The sequence below is a fragment of the Symphodus melops genome (genome assembly GCF_947650265.1).
Source record: "Symphodus melops genome assembly, chromosome: 1".
Classification (NCBI taxonomy): Eukaryota; Metazoa; Chordata; class Actinopteri; order Labriformes; family Labridae; genus Symphodus; species Symphodus melops.
The window spans coordinates 1,952,323-1,978,442 of NC_136691.1; the positions used below are offsets into that span (position 1 = coordinate 1,952,323).

General features: G+C 42.9%; 1 protein-coding gene and 1 long non-coding RNA gene across 2 annotated transcripts; both read left to right on the forward strand.

The window, feature by feature from the left end:
- Positions 1-396: 396 nt before the first annotated feature.
- On the forward strand, positions 397-15,449 carry LOC306835689 (uncharacterized protein; the record flags this gene model as incomplete). Its single annotated transcript, XM_079362366.1, has 8 exons — positions 397-519; positions 1,853-1,931; positions 3,444-3,758; positions 4,675-4,956; positions 14,849-14,902; positions 15,032-15,136; positions 15,213-15,244; positions 15,366-15,449. 8 exons carry the CDS (start codon positions 397-399, stop codon positions 15,447-15,449), a joined length of 1,074 nt encoding a protein of 357 aa, XP_079218492.1.
- LOC306827134 lies at positions 5,247-5,689 on the forward strand. Its single transcript, XR_013779586.1, has 3 exons — positions 5,247-5,342; positions 5,419-5,450; positions 5,572-5,689. It is a non-coding gene; the product is annotated as an uncharacterized lncRNA (long non-coding RNA).
- Positions 15,450-26,120: the final 10,671 nt, after the last annotated feature.

The following is a 26,120-nucleotide window of genomic DNA, read 5'->3' on the forward strand; positions in this document are numbered from 1 at the left end:
AGCTGTGGTTGCAGGGTCTCTGGTGCCTGTCGTGGCGGCAACCCCCGAATCCGGTGGTGGACACCGAAAGTAAGGGAGGCCGTCAAGCTGAAGAAGGAGTCCTATTGGGGCGTTGCTAGCGCATAGGATTCCTGAGGCAGCTGACGGGTACCAACAGGCCAGGCGTGCTGCAGCCCTGAGGCAAAAACTCTGGCCTGGGAGAAGTTCGGGGAGGCCATGGAGGAGGACTTTCGGTCGGTCTCGAGGAAATTCTGGCATACCATCTGTCGCCTCAGGATGGGGAAACAGTGCTTCACCAACACTGTTTACAGTGCAGGTGGGGAGCTGCTGACCTCTACTGGGGATGTAGTCGGGCGGTGGAAGGAATACTTTGAGGATCTCCTCAATCCCCCCGTCATGTCTTCCACTGAGTTCTCAGAGGTAGACTCATCCATCACCCAAGCTGAAATCATCGAGGTGGTTGGCAAGCTCCTCTGTGACAAGTCTCCGGGGGTGGATGAGAGTCGCCCTGAGTATGGGGTGAGGGAACTCTGGGCGTCTCTGTTTAGACTGATGCCCCCGCGACCCGGCCCCGGAAAAGCAGCAGAAAATGGATCGATTAAAAAAAACCAACTCAACTGGCATCACTCAACTGAAAAGTCTTCTCTACACCAAACATGGACAGGATGTGGTTAAGCTCTGTGGCGGTGCATTTTCCCCGAACACTTCACACCACAGTTAAAGGTCTTTCAGATGGGATGCGGCGTACGCTCACTGCGGAGTAAGGCGCAGAACAGAAGGGGATGTATTCGGTGCTGTAGTAGAGCTGTGTGTCATCGGCGTAGGAGTGGATATTGTGTTTTGATTCACTGTGTGTCCCAGATTATCAGAGTAGAGGAAGACGGATGTGATGAAACAGTTGTTGAACTTTCTGGATATTTATCTTTTTGCAGATATTGATGTACTGATGGGTTTTTTTTGTATTCTTCGAAGCCTCGTCTTCTCTGAGCTACGTCATGACGGCTCTGCGTTTTACATCACTCGTCTTCATGATCGTGTGCACAGTTTTAGTCTTCAGTCTCAGAGGTGAGGACGAGGGTCCTTGAGGGTTTTTGAAGCCACAGGAGCCGATCAAAGTGAAGTCATATAGCCACGTCCTTGTTTGTCGCGGTTGTGTTCACATTTCCCCGCAGACTGTACTCGAGTACAGATGAAATGTGCCTGAGACCACGTCTTGAAGCGGACTCGGGCACAGTAGGCTACCTGAGTTTGGTACGTTTGTGTTCACACTGATCAAATGGACCAGATTTTAGGGTCAAGTGTACCCAGATACGGAGCCGGGTCCCGACTGTGAAACCGAAACCCTAAAACAGCTTTTATACACAAGCCGGCCGTCCCGTCCATGTAAACAGCCTGACCACAACACAGCCAGCAGGACTCCAGCTTCTCCCTCACTGGAGACAGTCAGGACTCATTCACACATTTACACAGGTTAAACTTAGTGAAGTGTTCATGTGTCAAATGTTGAACATGCACCTTTTAAAGATGATCTCATCTGTGTTTGATGACTTTAAATGCATGCTCACTTGTTTAAAACATGGTTGTACTTCCGTTTTAGTTTATGTTTAAAATCTTCACCATAAAAGGAAGTTTAATGCTCATTATTGGTTCGTCTTCGTTTCCTGTTCACCTGACGCAACGTCAGTCTTTTGAAAGGAACAAGGTGATGATGAAAGCTTGGGGGCCTTGCCACACACTCGATAGGAGGAGAGGCAGTTTATTTTTTAAAAAGTTATTTTCACACAGAAGTTTAACCACAAAGAGGAAGCTGAAGTGTTTGTCAAACATCAGATCGGTGTGAGTTTAAAGTCAGAGCGGACGAGTGCTGACGGAGAACGGACAGAGAATGGCTCGACTGGAACTCGTCTTTGTTTTTGCTCTTCTGTTTGAAGGTAAAGCTCTTTTCTTTTTAAACACGTCTTATACTTTGACAAATCATGATCTTTTCGAGACTCGTGGGAAATATTACGAACAGAGTCGAGCCTCTTTTCTTCTGATCTATTTTTGTGCTTTTACGCCTACATGACCTAACCGCTTGGTAAACAGCGCACTCCTTAATGAGAATTTTTTAGGTCTTTAAAAGTTGGGGAAAAGTCTTGTCAGACGGGTAAGAGGGAGATTCTCACATGTAATCAGAAATAAGCAGATTAAGGAAATGTAAATAACGTGTAATCTCCATTACTGCTGTGGTTCAAAAAGTCTCCTGAGTCAAGATATTCTGAAAAGTATTCATGTTTTTGATGGTGATTAAGGACAAGAAGGATCTTGTTACTGTGAGAGACGCTGTGACAGTAAGACGAAATAGTTGAGTAACGGATTGGCCTTTCGTTCACACGGGGGGGGGGGAGGAGATGCAAGCTTTGGATTGCGACCTCCAGGGTGGGACGAAACTGATCCGGGGGGCGTATCAGCCATATGAACAAAAAGGCGTGAACTTTCTGGCTGTGATGACCTCACAACATCCCCCCCATAAATTTGGACATGCGCAGTAGCCGAGAACAAACACAAACAACAACTTCTGCTTGTGTTTTCCTGGCATTTCATGGTCTTGTAGTTTAGTTTTACATGGAGGAGCAATTCTACTTCTTCGTCCGTCCAAACGAAACCACGTGAAGTTGGAGTTGCAGTTGCCATTTCCGCTGCTGCTGTGAAATAAAGATTGAATGTGTGTGCGTTCTTTTCCGGTGGCCTGAGGAGGAGGAGGTTGTGGAAGAAGTGGTTATACTGGTGGGTGTCGTGTTGTAAAGTTCCGCTGCTCACTACTGGCCGAGCGTGAGAACTACATCGTTCACTCACACAGATGGAGGCAAGACATGCAGTATAGATGATTTGTACTTTGAATCCGGAGTGGGAGTGTTTCTGTGACTTTCTAGGCTGCGTTCTCGTGGGAACGGGGCCATAGTATCACATTCATCAACAACTGTCTGTTATTTCAAAATAAAACCGGTCATTACACAAAGGTGTCGACTGAGACTGATAATCTCTGTAACATGTAGTGGCAGGGAGCCTTTCTTACCCGTCAGGTGGGCGGTTCCATATTGGTGAAAGTGTGAAATCCTGCAGTTTGTCGAGTGTCCGCTTGAGGCTAGCTGCAGAAACACAAGAAGTCATGTACACACGGGTGGAAAAAACATGTGTACAGCATGGTGCAGATCTGACTGGTTATTGTTTTCACTGTAGAGGGGGAGATTTGTTTTGTAACTCAGCCCTTTTGCTTTTCTGAACGTGATATCCATAGTTAATGTAGCTGACCTGATCGACAGGCGGGCGCGATGTAAGAGTTCATCAAGAGACTTAAAAACCGCTCCAGCTCTCAGCCCGTCGTTAGATTGACTGAAAGCATGGCGGCTGCTGACCATGAGGCTCCTTATTTAATTGTCACTGTTCTCCTTTTTATTTTCCAGTGGGCAACAGTGAAGAAGAGCTCTATCGTTTCTACCGACCTGATGAAGATGTCTCTCTGCCCTGTGGAATACAAAATAGACCTGAACTGTGCTCCAGGATGACATGGCTTTATAACAGAGATCCATCAAAGACTGTTTCTGAGGCAAAGAGAGGAAAGATTCAGAAGACGTCACCCCGAGCTGCCAGGCTGAGTTTGGACTCAGACTGCTCTTTGTCCATTAGACGCATCACTGCTGAGGATGTTGGTCGCTACATTTGTCGGATGGATAATACTGATCAGTTCGATGTCATTGTGTATCTCAGTGTTTTGACAGGTAGGTCTTCTTTCTATGATTATCTAGATAATCTTGCCATGTCAGAGTGCAGCGGCTGCCCCCACTGAAAGCGCCCCCTGAGCTGGTGGGGGGTTCGATGCGTCAGCAGTGCTTGAGTAGTTGGTCTGGCACCTCTCCAGCTACCAGACCAACTTCCAAGACTTGAACCGGCAACCCATCTGTTCCAAACCCAAGTCCCTACGGCAGGGGTGCTCCCAGATACAAAGACCAGAACCCAGCTACATACAAAGACCAGAACGCAGTTAAATACAAAGATCAGAACCCGGTTACATACAAAGACCAGAACCCAGCTAAGAACAAAGACCAGAACCCGACTACATACAAAGACCAGAACAAAGTTAAATACAAAGACCAGAACCCGGTGACATACAAAGACCAGAACCCAGCTAAATACAAAGACCAAAACCCAGCTACATACAAAGACAAGAACCCAGCTACATACAAAGACCAGGACCCAGCTCCATACAAAGACCAGGACCCAGTTACATACAAAGACCAGGACCCAGCTACATACAAAGACAAGAACCCAGCTACATACAAAGACCAGAGTCTCTCTCTCTCTCTCTAACTGTAATATCCAGTTACAGATCTAAATTCTAAATAAATATGTTTTGCATGTTTATATGAGGCAGATCATTTTGACGTGGTCATTTTAAAAGTGTGAGCACCCCTGTCCTACGGACTGAGCTACTGCCACCCCGATTTTTAGAAAATGACTAACCCTGCCTTGAAGTCTACTTTGTTTAATCATCGAGACAAAAAGGAATCATGAAGTTCAAACAAAAAGAAGATGACGTGACAAAAGATGACCAGACTCATATCAGAGTATTTAAAGGAAGGTGCTGACTTCAATGAAAATAATCATTTTAACTGAGTTATGGCTTCTGTCTTTCAGTCTCTCAGCTTCCAGCCAACTCTGATCAGACGAGGAGCAGTGAAGTCACACTGGAGTGCTCTCTGTTGAGATACAACGGTCTCCCCAGTTGTCGATCAAACGGCCTCCGCTGGGTGGACGAGACAGGAACTGAAGTTACTGAAGGTGTCCTAAAGTTTACCAGAGATCCAGACTGTGTCTCTCATCTGAAGCGTCAGAGTGGAGACAACAGGAAGTTCACCTGCCAGTTTGTTCAGAATAATAAAGTGGAGATACAGGCGGACTACACACCTGTCCTCACAGGTAGGACCACGTAGGATCAGTGAGTCCATTTAGACCAAAAAGAAAATCCACATATGACCCAAAACCCCTTCAAATATTCTGTAAATGGATTTTAATTAAGTATTCTTTAGATCGTGTATTTTGAGAAAACAAGTTTATTGATCCTGGTTACTGTATGTCAATCATAATAAAAAAAAAACCTGCACTCTTTCTAGGAGGCATCCCTCAACTGAACGTCTTCTCTGCACTAAACATGTAGCAGGAGTGGAGGTCAGATTTTAATGTACTGATGGTTTTTTTTGTATTCTTCGAAGCCTGGTCTTCTCTGAGCTACGTCATGACGGCTCTGCGTGTTACATCACTCGTCTTCATGATCGTGTGCACAGTTTTAGTCTTCAGTCTCAGAGGTGAGGAAACAATAATATGGTTAATATGAATAATGTGTAACACATTAATACTTCTATTTCATCCTTGTATTTCCAGGCTACATCAAAGCACTGCACAAAGGAAACAAAGTGAGTTTAAAACTATGATTTGAAAAATGTAATGTCAGGATTCCTTTGAGGTTGATAATGTGAGACCATGGACGCTGTTGCAGTTAGCTCGGCTTACACTTGTTGTGTTTTTATTTCACAGGTGCACGAGGCAGAGAACGAGGACGTCATCGAGCTCACCTATGAGAACGTAGACGCACGCCATCCTGCCGCTGAAGTGCACTGAGCAACAATTCCAGATCAACTTTCACTCATGAGAAAGTCAAGCGACTACAGCGTTACCCGATCACCGAGCTAAACAAATTATCAAGAAAATGCAAAACAAATAACAGGCAAAAGTACAGAAGCCCTATGAGGACATTCATCACTGCATTTTATCCGACACCCCGTGCTTACGTGTACATTTAACGTTTCAATTCTCGAGATCTGGACGTATTTATCCTGTTAATTCAGGATAAAGTGGCTGGTTTTATTTTGACAACAAGTGAGTTAGCTACAGATGTTTTCTCAGCCTTGTTATATGGAGATAACGGCACCAACAAGGCATTTTCACCCAGAAAACTGCCACTCACTGGATATATTATTTTTATTTTTGTCGAACCGTTCTGAATAAACCCTCGAGGTGGTGTTGCATGATATCCAAGTAGATTAGCAAAAGCTGAAATATTCACATTAGCACAACCATGCCACGTTCAAAGTCACTTTAATCTCCTTTTTTCATCCATTCTATTGATCTAAAAAAACAAAAAACAAACTTGAATTTCCTTCGGGATCAATAAAGTATCTATCTATCTATCTATCTATCTATCTATCTATCTATCTATCTATCTATCTATCTATCTATCTATCTATCTATCTATCTATCTATCTATCTATCTATCTATCATTCTGATGCTCAGTAATAACTTCAAAAAAAAAATCTTGAACATGTCTACATGTATTGAGTTGCTGCCATGTGATAGATGGATTAGATATTTGCAATAACATGCAGTTGAACAGCTTGCCTAATGAAGTGGCCAGTGAGTGTAAATATTGTACATACACAGATGATGCCTCCCAGTGTCCAATGGAAGGAAGTGTATTAGAAACTAGGCTAATCATGTTTTTTCAACATCCAGTAGTTTGGAATTTATTTAGAGCTGTATATAATATTTAACCATATTTTACAAGAATAACATCACTCACAATGTGTTTAAACTAGAAAAAGTTAACTTTGCAATCAACAACCAATTGACAACTGAATCAAATATCCGTTTCGCTAAGCTAGCAGCATGTTAGCTAAGCTAGTAGCCTGTTAGCTAAGCTAGCACACTGCCATACTGTCTGTCCAAAGAGTTTAGCGTACTGAAATGTAACAAATGCAAACACATCAGATATCACAGATATTCCTGTAGGACTGAATGGACTTCTGGTTGACTCATATGTACCGTATAGGTGGAAACGAGGTGTTTGCTGTTTATCTGTAAAAAAATGTTTTTATACAGCGGCTAAAAAACAGCGTTTTTTAAAAAAAAAATACAACTCCTGCAATAAACTCAACATTTATGAACAATTTCCATTTGAGTAAAAGTTCTTTGAATAACTCAGAACTACGACCAGATAAATGTGTTTGTTGTTTCGGCTCTCTGCTTCCTTTTCCATCAACACCGACAGGCTGCGTTCTCAGTGCAGCATAGAGCAGCTCAGATTTTATTTCTAATTGAACTCATGAGTGATCAGAACTTATTCATTTATGTTTAGTAAAAGCCTGCTATCATTATCATCTCCGAACCTGTGGGGTAAACCTGTTGATTTTCTGTAAAACAAGTGGACGAACCGATGTCCACACACAAACTACAGATGCATTCAATACCCACTTGCAACACCCACACACATAAATACGCAATTGTTTCAATGATTTGAAATAACCTTTTTCAGATTAATCATGTTGGGTTGGATGTGTCGATGGTAAATTTGTCATAACATTGATTTCTTTTGTCATTTATCTTATATATGAACCCCAAAAAAGGGCAAAATATGGGACCTCTAACATTGTTCCATGCCCGAGTACACTTGTGTTTACAGCAGGTGGCGGTATAGTTGGTTAGCAAATCCCCTAAATTGCAGAAAGAAGATTCCCACATTAACGTCCGGACGTTGTGATCACATCACACCTGTTCTGGCCTCTCGTCACTGGTTTCCAGTTGGTTTTAGATATGCCAGTCACTAACTTTCGCCAGGAGGAGCCAAGCGGTTACCCAGAGGCAACTATCCTAACCTCTCCCAATCCCTTTTCCTGCCTGAACCAGTCGGTATGTGTTACAAGGCGTCTCTGGAGCCGCATGACTTCGTGGACTTCTTCTTCCTCCTCCCCCTCATTACAGTCAGCCGTGTTGACAAGTGGTCGTGGAGCAGGTCGCGTAGGCTGTGTGGAGAGCACCCTCTCAGCTCGTTCAGCTTCATGCAGCGCCTCGGTGAGGGACTGGGGCATAGCCAGGTGAACATGCTGGCGCAGTCTCTCAGGCGTGAACCCACGTAGGAAGGCGTGCAGGGCCAGCTCCTTCTGGGCAGCTCTATCGAAGTGGGGGTAACCTTGTTGGGCATACAGCTGCGGCGAAGTTGCCCAGGCTTTCTCCTCCCCATCGATGACGACTGGCCAGCTGGTCTCTGCTGTGATCTGTGGAGTGCTGCTGTCCAAACCGCCACTGCAGAGCATTGGTCAGGTTGCTGAGGTCTCGCTGTTGTGCTTGGGTGAGGTCAAGGAGCACTTGAACTGTCTTCCCTTCCAGCGCCAGAGCCAGGTGGGTGGCAGCTTCCTCGTTGTTCCAGCCACTATGCAATGCTGCTAGTTGGACTTGGGAGAGGGAAGGCGCCAATGGCGTTGTCCCGTTATATCGTGGCAGCTTGACTGGGGACTTCTGCGCCACCACGGGTTGTGTCAGACCTCCTGTGATCGATGATGGGGGAGGATGATCTGCAGCGTTGATCTCCGGCAAGCTGTAACCAGGAGCCATCACGGCACCAGCTGTAGTCACCCTCCCAGCCTCCAGGGGGCAAGGAGGCCGCAGCGTGCTGGAGCCTTCTGGAGGATCATCTGCCGGCAGCATGGCTATGGCCGCGCTGCTCCTCCCAACCATAGACTGTAAAAATAATGGACGGGACAAGGTCCCCTGTGGAGGGAAGCTTTCATTTTTAGAGCTCCCCCTACTGACTGGCTGCAGTATAGGTCATAAACCCCGCCTCCTCAATGATAACAGACAGGATGTGGGTCAAACTGTTAAGTTAAAATACTCGTCACATAATTTTTTTCCAGACCTAAACTCTGCTGTGATCATTAGATATTATCACCCTACATGGTGTTCAAGTGCTCATTTTTCTGTGAAGTTTGTTTTAAATAAGTTATTTGAGGTTAAAAAACGGGATTTTACGTCATACATGGCGATGATTGACAGCCGCGGATCTTGCGTAGCGCTCTTGGTAAATAAGTAGTTAAGTCGTGAAGTGAGACCGAGACGCCACGGAGCTTTTCTGTTCAGTTTTTTCGTCTTTTTTGAGCTGGTGAAAGCTGTTTTTTCTGCAGTAAACTAATGTCACGGACCTCTGGACTCTAACCAATCTTTGCAGTTTTTTCGGTAAGTAATAAAGTGTGATTCATGTGTCATAGCTTAAAGTGCTATCGAGCGAGCTAACATATTAGCAGTCTAAGCTAGGTTAGTTAGGCATGATTTATCTTTTTATTTTACTTTTTAACATGAGCAAACCTAATAACTGACATGTTGTGTTTCTTGAAATTGTTATATCGTTTTTGTGAGTGGAATTGTATTTACAACCAAAACATCTCCACCTCCATTGTCAAAGCAGCTGCTCTGAGCTGTGGTTGCAGGGTCTCTGGTGCCTGTCGTGGCGGCAATGCCCGAACCCGGTGGTGGACACCGAAAGTAAGGGAGGCCGTCAAGCTGAAGGAGTCCTATTGGGGCGTTGCTAGCGCACAGGATTCCTGAGGCAGCTGACGGGTACCGACAGGCCAGGCGTGCTGCAGCCCCGAGGAAAAAAACTCGGGCCTGGGAGGAGTTAGGGGAGGCCATGGAGGAGGACTTTCAGTCGGTCTCGAGGAAATTCTGGCAAACCATCCTTCGCCTCAGGAGGGGGAAACAGTGCTTCACCAACACTGTTTACAGTGGAGGTGGGGAGCTGCTGACCTCTACTGGGGATGTAGTCGGGCGGTGGAAGGAATACTTCCAGGATCTCCTCAATCCCCCCGTCATGTCTTCCACTGAGGAAGCAGAGGCCGAGTTCTCAGAGGTCGACTCGTCCATCACCCAAGCCGAAATCATCGAGGTGGTTGGCAAGCTCCTCGGTGACAAGTCTCCGGGGTTGGATGAGATTCGCTGTGAGTATGGGGTGAGGGAACTCTGGGCGTCTCTGTTTAGACTGATGCCCCCGCGACCCGGAAAAGCAGCAGAAAATGGATGGATTAAAAAAAACAACTCAACTGGCAAGTCTTCTCTACACCATACATGGACAGGATGTGGTTAAGCTCTGTGGCGGTGCATTTTCCCCGAACACTTCACACCACAGTTAAAGGTCTTTCAGATGGGACACGCCGTGCACTCACTGCGGAGTAAGGCGCAGAATAGAAGGGGATGTATTCGGTGCTGTAGTAGAGCTGTGTGTCATCGGCATAGGAGTGGATATTGTGTTTTCATTCACTGTGTGTCCCAGATTATCAGAGTAGAGGAAGAATGATGAGATGAAACAGTTGTTGAACTTTCTGGATATTTATCTTTTTGCAGATATTAATGTACTGATGTGGGTTTTTTTGTATTCTTCTTTTGTACTTCCGTTTGAGTTTGTTTAATATCTTCACCATAAAAGGAAGTTTAATGCTCATTATTGGTTTGTCTTCGTTTCCTGTTCATCTGACGCGATGTCATTCTGTAGAACTTTTTGTTTCTTGTGAAGTCTGTTGAAAGGAACAAGGTGATGATGAAAGCTTGGGGTATTCCCACATGCTCAATAGGAGGAGAGGCATTTTTTTTTAAAAGTTATTTTAACACAGAAGTTTAACCACAAACAGGAAACTGAAGTGTTTGTCAAAGATGAGATCAGTGTGGGTTTAAAGTCAGAGCAGACCAGTGCTGACGGACAACGGACAGAGAATGGCTCGACTGGAACTCGTCTTTGTTTTTGCTCTTCTGTTTGAAGGTAAAGCTCTTTTCTTTTTAAACACGTCTTATACTTTGACTTATCATGATCTTTTTGAGACTCGTGGGAAATATTACGACCAGAGTCGAGCCTCTTTTCTTCTGATCTATTTATGTGCTTTTACGACTACATGACCTAACCGCTTGGTAAACAGTGCACTCCTTAATAAGAATTTTTTAGGTCTTTAAAAGTTGGGGAAAAGTCTTGTCAGAAGGGTAAGAGGGAGATTCTCACATGTAATCAGAAACAAGCAGATTAAGGAAATGTAAATAATGTGTAATCTCCATTACTGCTGTGGTTCAAAAAGTCTCCTGAGTCAAGATATTCTGAAAAGTATTCATGTCTTTGATGGTGATTAAGGATAAGAAGGATCTTGTTACTGTGAGAGACGCTGTGACAGTAAGACGGAATAGTTGAGTAACGGATTGGCCTTTCGTTCACACAGCGTCAGTGTTTCATGGGGGGGGACGCAAGCTTTGGATTGCGACCTCCAGGGTGTGGCGAAACTGATCAGGGGGGCGTATTGCAGCCATATGAACAAAAAGGCGTGAACTTTCTGGCTGCGATGACCTCACCACATCCCCCCGAGAACAAACACAAACAACAATGGCGGCGGATCCACTTCTGCTTGTGTTTTCCTGGCATTTCATGGTCTTATAGTTTAGTGTTACATGGAGGAGCAATTCTACTTCTTCGTCCGTCCAAACGAAACCACGTGAAATTGGAGTTGCAGTTGCCATTTTCGCTGCTACTGTGAAATGAAGATTGAATGTGCATGCGTTCTTTTCCGGTGGCCTGAGGAGGAGGAGGTTGTGGAGGAAGTGGTTATACTGGTGGGTGTCGTGTTGTAAAGTTCCGCTGCCCACTACTGGCCGAGCGTGAGAACTACATCGTTCACTCACGCAGATGGAGGCAAGACATGCAGTATAGACGATTTGTACTTTGAATCTGGAGTGGGGGTGTTTCTGTGACTTTCTCGGCTGCATTCTTGTGGGAACGGGGCCATAGTATCACATTCATCAACAACTGTCTGTTATTTCAAAATAAAACCGGTCATAACACAGGTGTGAGACTGATAACTTCTCTGGTAGGTGGAAGGGAGCCTTTCTTACCCGTCAGGTGGGCGGTTCCTTGTAAGTGACGTCCAAGCAGCAAAACACAGGACCAATGCAGAAGTGTGAAATCCTGCAGTTTGTTGAGTGTCCGCTTGAGGCTGGCTGCAGAAACACAAGAAGTCATGTACACACGCGTGAAAAAAACATGTGTAGAACATGGTGCAGATCTGACTGGTTACTGTTTTCACTGTAGAGGGGGAGATTTGTTTTGTAACTCAGCCCTTTTGCTTTTCTGAACGTGATATCCATAGTTAATGTAGCTGACCTGATCGACAGGTGGGTCCACCGTCGATGCAGGCAGGATGCTCCGCTGGGCGCCCGAGTCCACCAGCCAGCTGCGTCCAAACAAACTGTCGGTGACAAACAGCAGCTTAACCAGACCACCGGTGCTCACAACCGCCACTGAGCACTGGCCCTGGCGTTTCCCTGGCCCGGAAAAGTGCAGGGCGGTACGCAGCGCTTGGCCTTGTTCCCAAAGCGGCGATGGTAAAAGCAGAGCTCATCACCTCTGCGATGACGGTCCGAAACAGCAGCCACAGCGCCATCCTCAAGCTCCTCTGGCGCAGTCCAGGCCGGTGCCGGCAGCATGGCTTGAACACTGTACTGGCGAGCAGCCAGAAGAATCCTGTCTGCCTCCTCAGCCAAACCCTGGTAATCCTTTGTGGCGAGCAGTGGTGAGTTGGCCAACGGCGTGCGCACCGGAGGCGGGAGCTGACGGAGAAACAGCTGCACAAACAGGAACGAAGCATCCCCCGAACCAAGCAACGCGAGCATGTTCTCCATCAGCTCGGTGGGTTTGCTGTCCCCCAGGCCGTTGAGAGACAGGAGGCTCGCTCTACATCGGACAGCTGATAGAGGCGCAGCAGTGAAGCCTTTAACGCACCGTACTTGTCCGCAGCCAGAGGATCCCTTAGCACACCCATGACGCGCCGCGTAGTCTGCGCGTCCAGAGCAGAGACCACTTGGTAGTACCGTGTCTCGTCCACCGTGACCCCCCGAAGCCGAAACTGGGCTTCCACATGCTGGAACCAGGTCATGTTGCCAGAACTCCGGGAGTTTTACCGTCGCAGCGTACACGGCAGGAACCGGCTGTGGCAATGGAGCCGGGGCAGCAGAAGCTGAGGCGGCGGCGGCGTGATCGGCGGCGCTCAACATGTTCAAACAAGTGTCTAGGGTCACCAATGTGGAAGTTGAAGGAACGAGACGAGAGAACGAGATTCCGGAGTCGATGAGTTTATTCTCAGACTTCCATCAAAAAAATAACAACATTCACCTGGAAGTGCTACCCCTTATATTCGCTTTCCTCTGGCCTATCTGCCAATCCCATCTGGTGATGAGCACCCCTAGTGGACCGCCACAACTCCTTATTTAATTGTCACTGTTCTCCTTTTTATTTTCCAGTGGGCAACAGTCGAGGAGTGCTGTATCGTTTCTACAGACCTGATGAAGATGTCTCTCTGCCCTGTGGAACACAAAATAGAACTGAACAGTGCTCCAAGATTTCATGGCTTTATAACAGAGATTCATCGCAGACTGTTGCTGAGGCAAAGAGAGGAGAGATTGAGGAGACGCTACCCCGAGCTGCCAGGCTGAGTTTGGACTCAGACTGCTCTTTGTCCATTAGACGCATCACTGCTGAGGATGTTGGTGTCTACACGTGTCGGAAGGATGACACTGATTTTGTTTATGTCAGTGTGCATCTCAGTGTTTTGACAGGTAGGTCTTCTTTCTATGATTATCTAGATAATCTTGCCATGTCAGAGTGCAGCGGCTGCCCCCACTGAAAGCGCCCCCTGAGCTGGTGGGGGGTTCGATGCCTCAGCAGTGCTTGAGAAGTTGGTCTGGCACCTCTCCAGCTACCAGACCAACTTCCAAGACTTGAACCGGCAACCCATTGGTTCCAAACCCAAGTCCCTACGGCAGGGGTGCTCCCAGATACAAAGACCAGAACACAGCTACGTACAAAGACCAGAACCCGGCTAAATACAAAGACCAGAACGCAGTTAAATACAAAAACCAGAACCCAGCTATATACCAAGACCAGAACCCAGCTACATACAAAGACCAGAACGCAGCTACATACAAAGACCAGAACGCAGTTAAATACAAAGACCAGAACCCAGCTATATACCAAGACCAGAACGCAGTTAAATACAAAGACCAGAACCCGGTTACATGCAAAGACCAGAACCCAGCTAAATACAAAGACCAGAGCCCGGCTACATACGAAGACCAGGAACCAGCTAAATACAAAGACCAGAACCCAGCTACATACAAAGACCAGAACCCAGCTAAATACAAAGACAAGAACCCAGCTACATACAAAGACCAGGACCCAGCTACATACAAAGACCAGAGTCTCTCTCTCTCTCTCTCTCTCTCTCTAACTGTAATATCCAGTTACAGATCTAAATTCTAAATGAATACATGTTTTGCATGTTTATATGAGGTAGATCATTTTGACGTGGTCATTTTTAAAAGTTTGAGCACCCCTGTCCTACGGACTGAGCTACTGCCACCCCGATTTTTAGAAAATTACCAACCTTAAAACAAAAAGAAGATGACGTGACTAAAGATGACTAGACTCATATCAGAGTATTTAAAGGAAGGTGCTGACTTCAATGAAAATAATCATTTTAACTGAGTGATGGCTTCTGTCTTTCAGTCTCTCAGCTTCCAGCAGAGTCTGATCAAACGAGGCAAAGTGAAGTCACACTGGAGTGCTCTCTGTTGAGATACAGCGATCGCCGCCCTTGTCGATCAAACGGCCTCCGCTGGGTGGACGAGACACGAACTGAAGTTACTGAAGGTGTCCAAAAGTCTTCCAGAGATGCAAACTGCGTCGCTCATCTGAAGTGTCAGAGTGGAGACAACAGGAAGTTCACCTGCCAGTTTGTTCAGAATAATGAAGTGAGGATACAGGCGGACTACACACCTGTCCTCACAAGACCACCTAGGATCAGTGAGTCCATTTAGACCAAAAAGAAAATCCAAATATGACCCAAAATACCTTCAAATATTCTGTAAATGGATTTTAACCAAGTATTCTTTAGATCCTGTATTTTGAGAAAACAAGTTTATTGTACATGTTTTAATTAAAACTCAATCTTCTGATCACAGATCCTGATCCTGATTCTACTCCTGATCCTGGTTCTACTCCTGATCCTGGTTCCTGTATGTCAATCATAATTAAAAAAAACCCTGCAATCTTTCTTGGAGGCATCCCTCAACTGAAAGTCTTCTCTGCACTAATCATGCAGCAGGAGTGGAGGTCAGATATTAATGTACTGATGTGTTTTTTAGTATTCTTCGAAGCCTGGTCTTCTCTGAGCTACGTCATGACGGCTCTGCGTGTTACATCACTCGTCTTCATGATCGTGTGCACAGTTTTAGTCTTCAGTCTCAGAGGTGAGGAAACAAAAATATGGTTAATATGAATAATGTGTAACACATTAATACTTCTATTTCATCCTTGTGTTTCCAGGCTACATCAAAGCACTGCACAAAGGAAACAAAGTGAGTTTAAAACTATGATTTGAAAAATGTAATGTCAGGATTCCTTTGAGGTTGATAATGTGAGACCATGGACGCTGTTGCAGTTAGCTCGGTTTACACTTGTTGTGTTTTTATTTCACAGGTGGACGAGGCAGAGAACGAGGACGTCATCGAGCTCACCTATGAGAACGTAGACGCACGCCATCCTGCCGCTGAAGTGCACTGAGCAACAATTCCAGATCAACTTTCACTCAAAGAAAGTCAAGCGACTACAGTGTTACCCGATCACCGAGCTAAACAAAATATCAAGAAAATGCTAAACAAATAACCGGAAAATTAACGTTTAAATTTCTCGAGATCTGGACGTATTGATCCTGTTAATTCAGGATAACGTGGCTGGTTTTATTTTGACAACAAGTGAGTTAGCTACAGATGTTTTCTCAGTCTTGCTATATGGAGATAACGGCACCAACAAGGCATTTTCACCCAGAAAACTGCCACTCACTGGATATATTCTTTTTATTTTTGTTGTCGGACCATTCAGAATAAACCCTCGAGGTGGTGTTGCATGATATCCAAGTAGATTAGCAAAAGCTGAAATATTCACATTAGCACAACCATGCCACGTAGTTTGTAATTTATTTAGAGCTGTATATAATATTTAACCATATTTTACAAGAATAACATCACTCACAATGTGTTTAAACTAGAAAAAGTTAACTTTGCAATCAACAATCAATTAACAACTGAATCAAATATCATGTTAGCTAAGTTTGCAGCATGTTCGCTAAGCTAGTAGCCTGTTAGCAAAGCTAGTAGCATGTTAGCTAAACTAGCACACTGCCATACTGTCTGTCCAAAGAGTTTAGCGTACTGAAATGTAACAAATGCAAACACATCAGATATCACAGATGTTCCTGTAGGACTGAATGGACTTCTGGTTGACTCATATGTACCGTATAGGTGGAAACGAGGCGTTTGCTGTGTATCTGTAAGAAATGTTTTTATGCAGCGGCTAAAAAACAGCGTTTTTAAAAAAAAATACAACTCCTGCAATAAACTCAACATTTATGAACAATTTCCATTTGAGTAAAAGTTCTTTGAATAACTCAGAACTACGACCAGATAAATGTGTGTCTTCCTTTTCCATCAACACCGACAGGCTGCGTTCTCAGTGCAGCATAGAGCAGCTCAGATTTTATTTCTAATTGAACTCATGAGTGATCATAACTTATTGATTTATGTTTAGTAAAAACCTGCTATCATTATCATCTCCTAACCTGTGGGGTAAACCTGTTTATTTTCTGTAAAACAAGTGGACGAAGCGATGTACACACACAAACTACAGATGCATTCAATACCCACTTGCAACACCCACACACATAAACACGCAATTGTTTCAATGATTTGAAATAACCTTTTTCAGATTAATCATGTTGGGTTGGATGTGTCGATGGTAAATTTGTCATAACATTGATTTCTTTTGTCATTTATCTTATATATGAACCCCAAAAAAGGGAAAAATATGGGACCTCTAACATTGTTCCATGCCCGAGTACACTTGTGTTTACAGCAGGTGGCGGTATAGTTGGTTAGCAAATCCCCTAAATTGCAGAAAGAAGAAGCAACTATTGAAACAATATATGTGACAAACATTGCACATAAAACCTTTAAAGATGATCTGATCTGTCTTTGGTTAATTTTAATGCATTTTCACTTATGTTAAACTTTGTCTGACTTCCGGTTGAGTTGATCTATTTAGCAGCTTCACCATAAAACGTAGCGTAACGCTCAGTATTGGTTCGTCTTGGTTCACTGTTTTAAAAAGTTTGTCTTTCTTCAGTCTCGTGTGAAGTCTGTTGAAAGGAACATGGTGATGATGAAAGCTTGTGGGCCTTGCGACATGTTTGTTTTTTTCCACGATTTTAACACAATAATTCAACCACAACGAGGAAGCTGAAGCGTTTGCCAAACGTTCGATCAGTGTTGATTTAAAATCAGAGCAGACGAGTGCTTGACGGAGAACGGACAGAGAATGGCTCGACTGGAACTCGTCTTTGTTTTTGCTCTTCTGTTTGAAGGTAAAGCTCTTTTCTTTTTCAAACACACCTTAAACTTTGACTTATCGCGATCTTTTCAAGACTCTATTAGAGAAATTTATTGGAAATATTACGACCAGAGTCAAGCCTCTTTTCTTAAAATCTATTGTTGTGCTTTTACGCCTCCATTTGAGAGGAGAGTGAGTAGAGAGGAGGAGAATTAGAGGAGAGAGAATCGAGAGTGAGGAGCTACAGGTCGGAGTCAAAACCTCCAGATGTTCTACCAGATACACCTCTGTTACGTCTATGTGCTCCCTCATCCTTGAGGATTTATCAAGCCATATAAAACCCTTACAAACAAAACAACAAACGCACATAAGGTCATTGTTCCCACACGTCGAAATGAAATGATTGATGACATGTTTGTTTTTTCTTCTTTAAATGTTGTTTTGGGTTGTGACTTCCTGTCCCTCTCGATCTGTAAATCCACAATCTCCTCCTCCTCTGGTTTTCTGTCTCTAATTCAATTCTGTTGAAGTAAACCTGTCAGACAGTGCATCACAAATGATCAACAAATGTCTGTCAGAAAAAAAATTAATAAAAGCTTAAAAATCTGTGTTTGACTTCATGTGAAAACTATAAAAAACCAATAAACTAATTAATACAAGCCTACATTAGACAATCGAGCGGTGGTGAGGAGTCAGAAAATGCTGAAATATAGAGGTTATGTAAGCAGTGTGCAAAGATTGATGTCAGAGGAGGAGGAGAAGAAGAGGAAGTGTCACAGCTGATGATGGTGTCACAAGGTCATTTAGGGTCGTTTGTTTCTTTCTGAGAACAAAATAAAAATCTTTGATGAATTCTTTCTTTCAGCTGTTTGTTTACAGTTCTCCGTTTTTTTTTGTTTTTCCAGTGGGTAGCAGTCAAGAAGAGTTCTCTCGTTTCTACCGACCTGGTCAAGATGTCTCTCTGCCCTGTGGAACACGAAGAGAACCTCCTCTGTGCTCCAGGGTTTCATGGATTCATCGCAGAGATTTATCACACTCTGTTTCACTGGCGAGTCGAGGAATGATTGAGGAGACGTCACGCAGAGCTGACAGGCTGAGTTTGGACTCAGACTGCTCTTTGGGCATTAAACGCATCACGGCTGAGGATGTTGGTTTCCACATTTGTCGGCTGGATAACAACTTTCAAAACGATGTCGTCCATGTGTATCTAAATCTCCTGACAGGTAGTTCTTCTTTCTGTGATTATTTCATTTTTAGCATGTTGTTTTTGTGGATTAAATATTGCAATTTTTTCAAGCTGATCCCTCCCATTAACCCACAGCTCTGCTGTAGCCACTGAACAGGTACACCAAAGGGTTAATAGATACCATCATTTATCAGAAGGCTGTGTTTATGAACACAAACTGAAGGCCTCACTGTCACGGGGCAGACCAAAACATTAGGGACCCTCTAAGCTACAGATAACATGGTTAAAATACAAAGATGGTAGTCCGTTGTGTTTGCTGTTTCATTCTTGATAAAGTCCCTTTAAATACATTACAGTGATTTGCATATTAAACGGGACGGATTAGAAAAAATCCACTTTAAATGTGTTTTTGAACATTTATTTGGGCTACTGAAGTGTCTATTGACTCACAAAATGTGAAATAAATCCATCCAGTCCTTCGTTTGGGGTCTGTTTAAGTCTTACCACACAGAGGAAAATGCTCCGTTTCAAATCTTCTCAGTTTGTGACATCACAAGTTGGATTCTGGTAAGATAATTCCCTCCCCTCCCCTGGTATCTCCTCCCATGGATTCCACCTTCAGATAGCGCTAAACTCTTGAGCAGCTCTGCCGTTGTTATTTAATCTACAGAGGAGTGATATCAGCTGGGAAAACTCAGGGGGCGGGGCTTATTGCATTTAAAGAGATACACACACCAAAACGGAGCGTTCTGAGAGAGCTGGTTTCTACAGGGTCACAAACCTTCTCTGCTGCTTGATTCATGTTATATTGGGACCAAAGCTCAGAAACACAGGTGTTTCATGTAGAGCACAGAGGGGAGTGTTTGAAAAGGTGGAAAAAAAAAGGTTTAATATGTCTCCTTTAACTCCTGATGAATTTGAAATGTTTCTTTTGAACATTTCATTCCTGGTTTGGTTCTTTGAGACTCCACTTTAAGATCTTCTCTGGACTCAAGTCATTAACATTTTGTTCAAAATCCACAAAGATTAATTGAAATTTGACAGGGTGAGTGAGTCGATAACTTCTCAGCAGGTGTCACTGATATTGATGTCTGATTTATTGATTTTTTTCTTTCAGTCTCTCAGCTTCCAGCAGACTCTGATCAAACAAGGAACAGTGAAGTCACACTGGAGTGCTCTCTGTTGAGATACGACAATGGCGGCCTTTGCAAAACAAACGGCCTCCGCTGGCTGGACAAGACAGGAACTGAAGTTACTGAAGGTGTCCAAAAGTTTCCCAGAAGGACAGACTGCGTCTCTCATCTGAATTTGAATGGTCGGAGTGGAGACAACAGGAAGTTCACCTGCCAATATGTTCAGAATAATAAAGTGGAGATACAGGCGGACTACACACCTGTCCTCTCAGGTAGGACCACGTAGGATCAGTGAGTCCATTTAGACCAAAGATTATTGTACATGTTTTAATTAAAACTCTATCCTCTGATCACAGATCCCAATCCTGGTTCTACTTCTGATCCTGGTTCTAATCCTGATCCTGGTTCTACTTCTGATCCTGGTTCTACTTCTGATCCTGTTTCTACTTCTGATCCTGGTTCTAATCCTGATCCTGTTTCTACTTCTGATCCTGGTTCTAATCCTGATCCTGGTTCTACTTCTGATCCTGGTTCTAATCCTGATCCTGGTTCTACTCCTGATCCTGGTTCTAATCCACCAGCTACATGTGACTATATTTCAATCATAATAAAATAAAAAAACCTCCCCTCTTTCTTGGAGGCATCACTCAACTGAACGTCCTCTCTACATCAAACACAGTTGTTGAACTTTCTAGATATTTATCTTTTTGCAGATATGAATGTACTGATGTGTTTTTTTGTATTCTTCGAAGCCTGGTCTTCTCTGAGCTACGTCATGACGGCTCTGCGTGTTACATCACTCGTCTTCATGATCGTGTGCACAGTTTTAGTCTTCAGTCTCAGAGGTGAGGAAACAATAATATGGTTAATATGAATAATGTGTAACACATTAATACTTCTATTTCATCCTTGTATTTCCAGGCTACATGAAAGCACTGCACAAAGGAAACAAAGTGAGTTTAAAACTATGATTTGAAAAATGTAATGTCAGGATTCCTTTGAGTTTGATAATGTGAGACCATGGACGCTGTTGCAGTTAGCTCTGTTTACACTTGTTGTGTTTTTATTTCACAGGTGGACGAGGCAGAGAACGAGGACGTCATCGAGCTCACCTATGAGAACGTAGACGCACGCCATCCTGCCGCTGAAGTGCACTGAGCAACAATTCCAGATCAACTTTCCTTCAGGAGAAAGTCAAGCATCCTCAGAGTCATTTTTCTAATCAAGCTTTGAGTTAAAATGATGTACTGTAAATGCAAGCTAACAAAAGAGAGAAAATCTGCTGCTTTAAAACAGAGGCTCGCCCAGGTGCATGCTGGTCCGCACATGCAAACATGTGGAAGTGAGGCGTTTGCTGTTTGTCTATGTGTAAAACTTCTTTTTGTCATCAGTGGCCTTGAAATTCTGCAGTCAACTCAACATTTATGAAGAATTTGTGTGTGTGTGTGAAAGCTCTTTGAATAACACAGATACACACATGAAAAACGAGTAGTTATGCTAATGGAACCATTACCTGTTAGAGGTAAGGAACACCATTACACTAAATATTGATAGAATAATTAGTAATGGAGTTAGTAAAGAAATATTCACATTGCTTGTCAGGATTTTTTTGGTTTTAGACGTCGTTTGGACAATTAAACATGCACCGGGTCAAATTGACCCGGGAATGCCATTGCTGTTCCTGACAAATGAACATAACAGCAGGGTTAAAATTCTACAGAAAACTCAACATTTATGAAGAATTTGTGTGTGAAAACTCTTTGAATAACACAGATACAGCGACAGGCTGAGTTCTTGGAGCGCAGAAAGTTGCAGCACCAAGAACGAAGAGTTCCTGCAATAATTACAGATTCACTCGTATTGACGTGAGATTTAATACGATGTATGTGGTGTAAAAAACATTTAAATCATTTACAATCACTGCAACAAACACACATAAAGGTCATTGTTCCCAAACTTCAAAACAGAGTGTTTGATTCTGAAAATTAACCGGATGTTTTAACTTCCCCCTCGATCTGTTCTGTGGTAAATTGATGCACGAATAGAAGCCTCGGAGGTAACAAGAAAAAACACTTCACAAAAGGGTCTAAAGTTAAACGACGCCATGAACACAAATAAATAATGTTCCATCAAATCCACACTGAGGTACATTGCTCTGAAGAGATTTAACGTCGACGTTTACATCTTTAATTCCAAGAAAAGACATACAAACCACAAAACTTTCTTTTTTTCACTTTGGTTGTAAAACATGTAAAAAGTCGGGTCCTTTCTCTCAAGGATGTCGATGCAATCAAACGGTGGAGTCGCCACCTGCTGGCCATTAGAGAGAATAACTGAACTGTCTCTACTCAAAAAAAAAAAAAAGCTCTGGAGACTAAGTGGATCACTTCTCTCTCACACTGCTGATAGTTTATCAAAAACAAAGATTGCATCACCAATTGCAGCTGTGGTTCATGTTTCTTGTTAATATTTGCCAACAGGTTGGGCGGCCGAATGGAGCGTCTTACCAAACATGTCACTTCCTCTTTTGATTACATACAATCAAAAAAGGGGAGTGAATGGAAACAACAACATTTCCATGAGTCTGAGCTGTGAGATAAATAGATCACACTGAGATGCATTAATTATCACTTGTTTAAAACATTGTTGAGTTTATGTTTAATATCTTCACCATAAAAGGAAGTTTAATGCTCATTATTGGTTCGTCTTTGTTTACTCTTCACCTGACGCAACGTCGGTCTGTAGAACTATATGTATATGAAGTCTGTTGAAAGGAATAAGGTGATGATGAAAGCTTGGGGGCCTTGCTACACGCTCGATAGGAGGAAAGGCAGTTTGGTTTTTTTTAAAAGTTATTTTCACACAGACGTTTAACCACAAAGAGGAAGCTGAAGCGTATGTCAAACATCAGATCAGTGTGGGTTTAAAGTCAGAGCAGACGAGTGCTGACGGAGAACGGACAGAGAATGGCTCGACTGGAACTCGTCTTTGTTTTTGCTCTTCTGTTTGAAGGTAAAGCTCTTTTCTTTTTAAACACGTCTTATACTTTGACTTATCGTGATCTTTTCGAGACTCGTGGGAAATATTACGACCAGAGTCGAGCCTCTTTTCTTCTGATCTATTTATGTGCTTTTACGTCTACATGACCTAACCGCTTGACAAACAGCGCACTCCTAAACAAGAATTTTTTATGTCTTTAAAAGTTGGGGAAAAGTCTTGTCAGAAGGGTAAGAGAGAGATTCTCACATGTAATCAGAAATAAGCAGATTAAGGAAATATAAACACTTTGTAATCTCCATTACTGCTGTGGTTCAAAAAGTCTCCTGAGTCGAGATATTTTAAATATTCATGTTCCTCCACAGTGATTAAGGATAAGAAGGATCTTGTTACTGTGAAACTGGTGATTATCTTTGAAAAAAGTTTGAACATTGTTAATAGACACTGAGACTACTGTATTGAAAAAACAACAATATTCAAAGAGTGTGACAAACAATTATTATTAATTATTATTAGAATTATCCAATATTTATAAAACCATTTTTACATATTGAACAAAATATATGTAATTGTTAATATTTCTGCTCTTACAGATTAACTTCTCGACACTGTCTTATGTTTGTTTAAAATGGGTGGGACATCTTAAACAGGAAGTAGCTAGAAGCATGCAACCACTCATTATGATGATGTCAGCTCTGAACCAACAGATTCACAAACAAGTGAACATCAGCTTCCTGGTTGAGAGCACACACATCAAAACTACAACTACCAAAAGCCAATTCTAACCAACAATCATATTTTTAAGTTCACACTAAACGTCCAAAAAGGTTTGTTATAATCGAGTGGAAACCTCCGGTCTTGAGAAAATGGGGAAGTGCCTGTGCTTGCTGCTCATCATTTAGTATCACGTTCATCAACAACTGTCTGTTATTTCAAAATAAAACCGGTCATAACACAAAGGTGTCGACTGAGACTGATAACTTCTCTGTAACATGTAGTGGCAGGGAGCCTTTCTTACCCGTCAGGTGGGCGGTTCCATGTTAGTGACGTCCAAGCAGCAAAACACAGGACCAATGCAGCATGGTGCAGATCTGACTCGTTACTGTTTTCACTGTAGAGGGGGAGATTTGTTTTGTAACTCAGCCCTTTTGCTTTTCTGAACGTGATATCCATAGTTAATGTAGCTGACCTGATCGACAGGTGGGCACCATGTAAGAGTTCATCAAGAGACTTAAAAAACGCTCCAGCTCTCAGCCCGTCGTTAGGTCTCTCTTAACCAACACATGTTTTTCTCTCCTCACAGGTTATGTACATTATGCTATATAAGTTTTAAGTCTAATTGCTAATGCTAACTGCACAGGTCTAACATATAATTATGTTCACTCTTAGTCACATAGGGGGCTGCTAAATCTTGTTTGGGGGATTATTGTATACAGAGGGGAGGGGGGACAGCGGGTGTGTATTGTAACTAATGTCTTGTGTCCTGCCTGTCTGTATACTGCTACTGGATGCCTTGAATTTCCCTCGGGATCAATAAAGTATCTATCTATCTATCTATCTAGGTTGACTGAAAGCATGGCGGCTGCTGACCATGAGTCTCCTTATTTAATTGTCACTGTTCTCCTTTTTGTTTTCCAGTGGGCAACAGTCAAGAAAAGCTGCATCATTTCTACAGACCTGATGAAGATGTCTCTCTGCCCTGTGGAAAACAAAATAGACCTGAACCGTGCTCCGGGATGACATGGCTTTATAACAGAGATTCATCAAAGACTGTTGCTGAGGCAAAGAGAGGAAAGATTGAAAAGACGTCACCTCGAGCTGCCAGGCTGACTTTGGGCTCAGACTGCTCTTTGTCCATTAGACGCATCACTGCTGAGGATGTTGGTCGCTACATTTGTCGGATGGATGGCACTAATGATGATTTTGTCGATGTGTATCTCAGTGTTTTGACAGGTAGTTCTTCTTTCTATGATTATCTAGATCATTTTTGTCATGTTGTTTTTTCTGGATGAAATAATACATTTTACTCAACCTAAGAACTCATCAGCTGCTGTCTCACTGTGTTTTATCCTGCGGTGCGAACACATTGTTTGGATAGTTAAGATCTGGATGAACTATTTTAAAAACATGGATTTTAACTTCTCCCTTCTTATAATTATCCCCCTTATAGAGTCCTACAAGAATTTGGAAAATGGAAAAAAGATTTGCTGTTGAGAGTCATTTTGAAATTTATAATCATGTGGAAATGATTTGCAGTGATAGCTGACGAGTTCATGTATTAAGTAATTATGGAAGATAAGGGTCCCTTTAAGAATCACCTCAACCCGAGGGAAAGCATCCTTTCCTTCCTTCCTTTTTGGAAGAAGTTGAATTCTGTCTTTATGGGGTCATTTAGGAGTCATAATTGATAGTTTACATGCATACAGCCGAAGCACTATCAAATATTTATAGTTGATAATTATACAGACATCTCTCTGACACATGTACCAGCATTCATGTTGAGTTAATGGTGAATGAATATTACATTGAGCTTAATTTCATCATGTATTATCTTTCTTTACATAAGACTGTAGATTCTATACTCAGGGAGTCTTGGTTATTAGCATGGAAAGGGTCCATATCTAACACATTTGCAGTCCATGCTGGGTTGGTAGTTGACTGAGCAATGTTTGCCACTTTCAAAATCATGCTAGTTTCATCAAATGACCAACCCTGCCTTCAAGTCTACTTTTTTAAAATCCTTTAAACAGAAAATGAATCATAAAGTCAGAACAAACAGGAAGATCTAGATTGTGTTTTTAAAGGGCTGAAGATGACTTTACTCAAATCAGGGTATTTAAAGGAAGGTGCTGACATCAAAGATGATAACTTTTTTAAGTGAGGTATGGCTTCTTTCTCTCAGTCTCTCAGCTTCAGCGACTCTTTTATTTTGAACATTTCATTCCTGGTTTGGTTCTTTGAGACTCCACTTAAAGGGATACTTCACCCATTTGCATGAAGCTGTGTATCATTAGAAACATGGTAGTAGTGTTGAATGGTCGTGAGTCCAACCCTCATTTTACCCTGAGACAAGAAAAATGTGTTTTTGTTTGAAAGTTTTCTTCATATGATGCAAAAAGCGTCATATTGCATCACATGAAGAAAACTTTCAAACAAAGAAAAACACATTTTTCTCGTCTCAGGGCAAAATGAGGGCTGGTTTCACGACCATTCAACACTACTACCATGTTTCTAATGATACACAGCTTCATTTAAATGGGTGAAGTATCCCTTTAAAGATCTTCTCTCCACTCAAGTCATTAACATTTTGTTCAAAATCCACAAAGATAAATTGAAATTTGACAATTGACAACTTCTCAGCAGGTGTCACTGATATTGATGTCTGATTTATTGATTTGTTTCTTTCAGTCTCTCAGCTCCCAGGCGACTCTGATCAAATAAGGAACAGTGAAGTCACACTGGAGTGCTCTCTGTTGAGATACAATGATCGCCGCCCTTGTCAATCAAACGGCCTCCGCTGGGTGAACGAGACAG